This window comes from Salmo salar, chromosome 26 (genome assembly GCF_965601325.2).
Source record: "Salmo salar chromosome 26, fSalSal1, whole genome shotgun sequence".
NCBI classification, from domain to species: Eukaryota; Metazoa; Chordata; class Actinopteri; order Salmoniformes; family Salmonidae; genus Salmo; species Salmo salar.
Genome location: NC_138316.1, coordinates 37,832,248 through 37,837,662, shown reverse-complemented (window position 1 = coordinate 37,837,662; position 5,415 = coordinate 37,832,248). Strand labels below are relative to the sequence as shown.

Below are 5,415 nucleotides of genomic sequence, written 5' to 3'. Positions count from 1 at the left end.
CCTGTGACTTTGTTTTGTTTTCATCCTATTGACTTACTGAGTGACATCTTTATGGTGGAAAATACTGTAGGTAAAATCTGTGCAAAAGTATTGTAAAATCCATTACAATCTGTCAGTATAATTTAATTTGACACTTTCTTGAACAATGTGCGTTATGAAAAGGTGATTATTTAACTAGAGTTTAATAAACTGAGCGATGCATAAATAGTGGCCTTTTTATTTTGCGCATTGCTGAATTGTCAAATTAAAACATCTCACTCTCTCTCTCACCAGACAGTTTTAGCTATCCTTTTATAGGGTCATTCCACCAAGTGTAACTTGGTCAATAGACTATAGTAAGTACCTATGAAGTGCTAAATTAAGTAACGGGGTTAACGATTTATTCTTAAATCAGCCTTACATCCCCTTGTGACAGGTTGAATGGAAGCTTATTTTGTTCCTTTGACTTTGTCAAAAATAGCTTTACAATGATGGTAAAAATTGGGAGACATTTTGGGACTAAGTGGGTTAAAATCTTCCTAGAAGTGACACATGGTTGACGGAGAGACATGTCAAAACCCTGAATTGTAGCACTTTAGCAAGCCTTTATATTTAAAAAAAAAATGGATTTATTGAACTTACCATGGCTATGTTTACACAACCACCTGAAGAACCCAGTTCTGTTTTTTCCCCCATATCCAATCTTTTTTTCTGACTGTCCACACTCAGTTTTACATGTGACCCATATCAGAATTGAACATTCATGATGTAGCCTCTGAAGTAGCACACAGATGCAATGCTAATTTCCTGTCGCTGTTCCTTCAAATTTTGACCGTGGTTGTCATGGTAATGGCAGGTCATGAACAAACACTTCAGAGCAAAATAGATCAGATTTGAGCGTCAGACCAAGGTCACATGTGGAGCCGAATTGTATCAAGATTGAGATCCAAATAATTGGCAAAAGATAAGAGGGGAGAGGAATCATCTAACTTACTACATTTCAACACATTTTGCCATGGTGCAGAGATATTTTTCAGTTTTATAATGCTATTCTACACATTAGGATATTTAATGAGTGGGCTCAAAAGTGGCGCAGCTGTCTAAGGCACTGCATCTCAGTGCAAGAGGTGTCTATAGTACCAGAGGGCTAACACAATATTGTGGTGTGCAGGAGACCTAGTTAGTCTCATTAGGAAGCAGGTAACATGGAAGGATACTTATTTCACAATGTGGAATGGAGATATTGGCTTTGCAGCCTTTTGATATACCATTCAGTGTTCAATACAAAATAACAGTTAATTAAACTAGATCTTATATTCAAAAGCGATGTTTTATGTTGTGGTCCAGCCTTGGAGTGGAAATGTAGGCCTGAATATTTGACTGGGGAAAGGTAACACAAAAAAATATATGTTTAGAAGAAGTGGTGTGCATATTGTAAAATAGAAAATGACTTTTCATGGCACTGACTACAATCCAACAGATTCATTCCCCATTAAAGCTGTTATATCAAAACGGTTTAATTGTTTATAATGCATACAACATTCACCTTAGTTTAATAATCACTCCAGTCTTCAACTGGAGTGAAATAGGGTCAGATATCTCTCCCTTCCACCGTGATAAACAAGTTCCTGAGAGAAGTTATGGTATACTTGACATTAATTTAAACAATGTCGTAGTTAACATTAATCAATCCATTAATTGATTTGGCTACATTTTATTGTCTGTAATAAAGGTATTATTGTACAGCCTGGGGGTAATATACACTACATACAATACAACACAGAGACAGTGTAAAGTCTTTCCAATAATAAACAGACCTCATACACATGATCACATGATTCTCCTTCTGGTTAAGATACTGGCTTTCAGCTAATACAGAACGGATATAATTGTACAGTTAATGAATAGTCATGATTAGAAATTACAGATTACATCACACATATAACTACCAGATTATGTTTGTTAATGCTCAGGATGCCAAACCAGCCTATAAAATATAGAAATGCAGATCTGGACTAATAATGGCCAGATATTTGTTATTGTCAACAGTCTCCACAAACTGATGTCTTTACAGTCCTTTGTTGAGGGGAAGGGAAGATTGTTATGGTCAGTCAATCATTCATACATTTTGTGTCTGCCCTCATAGGTGCTCTGGCAGTCATATTTTCATTGTGAATTGAGCTGAATTGACAAAGCTGCATCCGTGTCCCAAAAATATATTAGGTCTCAGAATCTGAAGAAAGGTTCATTTCCTCTGACACTTTTGCATCAACGTTGGCAAGTTCAGACTGGGAGGCAGTGTTACTCCACCTCCTTTTGACACAAATGAATATGACCAATAGAATAAGAATCAGCAGCATCATCAGTAGAACTGAGAGGGTGGACAGGTGAACTCTCTCTGCCCCAGACTCCCAACTGACATCCAGCTTGTTGTCCAGACTGAGGTGAGAGACAGTACAGGTGTAGTTGTGTCTCTTCTTTAGCTCCTCAGTACTGACCTCCAGACTCTTCCTCAGCTGGTAGGTCCCATCTCCACTAGGCAGCACCTCCCCCCCTGTCAGCTCCTGTTCTGCCACTGGCTGGCCGTCTCTCAGCAGGGTCAGGTTGATGTGGCGGGGGTAGAAACCAAACGCCAGGCAGCTCACCTGAAACCCTCCAGAAACCTCTTTCTTTATCAACCTGAGTCTGGGAGGAACTTTACGCATCACAATGTTCTTCTCTCTCTTCAGGAGTCTCTTCAGTGATTTTATACAAATAGGAAGGTAAACATTCTCATAAAGTGTTCTTTCATATGCTTGCCTTATCCCATCCCATCCTAGTAGTAGTTTCCCAGCATCGTACGTAAAATGTGTCATGTTGTAATATAATGTTCGATCTGTATAAATGGCATTGAAAACATCCTTATACATGACCAAGGCTGATTCACCATTGTTCAACATCTCACAGCCAGTTATTTTTTGCTGAACTTGAACACCTTCCGTGAGATTAAAGCGGTGCTTTAGTTCAAATGATCTGTCTTTCATGCTCTGGTATATTACTCTAAATACATGAGCTCCGTCCTGAGCTTCATCGTCCTTGGTTTTTGTGATATGTTGTCCCCTGTAGACAGACTGTTTATCGTTGGAGTCATAGTAAGCCACTTGAACATCATCCAACATCACCACAACCGTAAACTCAGGGAAAGGCGTCTCTCCGACGATGTATGTTGCAAGTGCCCACAGAGAATGTGATCCTGAACCTGGGAGAGAAGTGAAATTATACACAATTGTGGACATTTTACATTTTATAACATCAAATGTTAACATAGATTAGCCAAATTGTTTTATTTGAGCATAACCCACTAAAAAGCCTAATCTGTTATTTTTGATTTTGCTGTCATGGAGGACTGATTGGGCTCATTGCTTCTCGTTGAGAAAGAAAAACGAGATGGTAATTTTCCATTAAGAAAATAAAAGCCCCGCTGCTGGTCTTCTTAAATTAAACTAGTTTATGACGTATGAAGCACAATACCACAGGGGAGTTTAGAAGGGAGAAACTCAAACTTTCTTTCCATAGGTTGGGATCTGCACTACGCAGCTGTTGTAGGAGCGTATTTTCACTGGCTGTCTACTGGGGCATATTCTGTTGCAAAAAGTGTCTTAAACGGAACGAAATGGGAGGGACCTACACATTTCAGTTGAATGCATTCAGTTGTGCAACTGACTAGGGCTGCGTTTCAAACAAAAAAAAAGACACCCTCGTCCACTTACACCCTCGTCCACGCCTTCTGCCCTTGGGGGAATCCCCGCAACCACATTTGTCGTCGGTCCAAACGATTAGCCAAGCAAGGGACGTTTGCAACTTAAGCCCCTCAGCGCTCGTTTTTAATGGAGTTTGTGAGTGTACAATTATGTTCACTTTGAGGCCTTTATACACCCCATAATTCAATTCACGATGATTGTACATCCGCTAAGAAAAGTCAGCAAAAACATAAAACCTCAACATCAACATGGAGTCAACATACAAATGTAGGTAAAAACAAATGTGAATAAGTTAGAAATTGTGCTACTAATGCACATGACGGCACAAACACGCCTCGTAAAAGTAATTATGTTTTTGTTTGGTCAGCTTTTGGAAATTGGAGAAATAATGTTAGTTAGCTAATTAATTTGATAGCTATCATACATTAGGCGTATATTAATAATTATATAGTTAATTTAAGTAGACATGCAATCATAATTGACTGTAGCGCATATAAAGCACCCACAAGCTACCGGTGGCTGAAAACACAATCAACGCGGGATGAACGAGTGCCCGGAAATTCGTCACTCGTTCATCCCGCGATGATCGCCCCTTGTCCTGCAAGTGTAAACTCTTCTGACATCATGATACGTCATCAGAAGTGTCCACTTCATTTGAGGGCCGAGGGGAGAGGCTGTGTCTTTTAAGTGTTTGGAATGCTGCCAAGATATAGAGAGCAGCAGTGTGATTCACATCATCAATGTGCCATGTAGCCTAGATATCAATAATAAATTATATCAGTATAGCCCGTACACTACTCCCCAACCCTGTAAACAGTTATGGACATTTTACATTTTCTGACATAATAAATCATTAAATGAGTAAGGGAGAAAGTTAAACCCTTACCTGGGCTGACAATGGTGTAAAATGAAAAAACAAACAAAAAGACAGACAGTTTGCCCATGATTTTGATAGTGTAGCCTCGCATAGCAAGAAGTGAGTCTGTCAGACTTTCCCTTCCACTTAGCCGATTGCGTAGCAAGAAGTGAGTCTGTCAGACTTTCTCTTTCACTTAGCCAACTGCCAATGGCGACCCGTCATTCAGGGCAGGTGGGGCAGAGCAATGGGCTTGCCTGTTTTGCATGTTCTTTTGGCATTAATACGTGTCACATATCAGTTTGCAAACAATGTAAAAAAACATCTATATAAAATGTAGTTAATAAATCATCATACATGGTCTCTTTTTTGTTTTCTTGAGTAAGGCAGCTCCAAAATGCAGGTGTTTCAGCCTAGCTCACTGCTTTCTCTGGTGGTGGGGCAAGCCAGCAGAACATTATTATTATTTTTATTTTATTTAACTAGGCAAGTCAATTAAGAACAAATTCTTATTTTCAATGACGGCCTAGGAACAGTGGGTTAACTGCCTTGTTCAGGGGCAGAACGACAGATTTTTACCTTGTGAGCTCGGGGATTCGATCTTGCAACCTTTCAGTTACTAGTCCAACTCTCTAACCACTAGGCTACATCATGGAGCATTGCGCCGTGTATGGCTCAGTGTTCTGTCACTCATGTGGACACTACGTCACCGCAAAGTCTGAGGGTAAACCTCGAAAACTTTAGCCCCTTGGGTGCTACCATAGAGTTACATTTGATGTGCCCATCCAAGAAGGCTCAAGGTCATTGGCCACAGATAAAATGACGTCAAATCGCGTTATA

General features: G+C 39.7%; 1 protein-coding gene across 1 annotated transcript; it reads right to left on the bottom strand.

Moving 5' to 3' along the window:
• Window positions 1-1,471: 1,471 nt before the first annotated feature.
• LOC106587845 (major histocompatibility complex class I-related protein 1) lies at window positions 1,472-4,766 on the bottom strand. Its single transcript, XM_014176498.3, has 2 exons — window positions 4,606-4,766; window positions 1,472-3,217 (listed from the first exon to the last, which is right to left on the bottom strand). Exons 1-2 carry the CDS (start codon window positions 4,685-4,687, stop codon window positions 2,199-2,201), a joined length of 1,101 nt encoding a protein of 366 aa, XP_014031973.2. The 5' UTR covers window positions 4,688-4,766; the 3' UTR covers window positions 1,472-2,198.
• Between the last annotated feature and the right edge of the window lie 649 nt (window positions 4,767-5,415).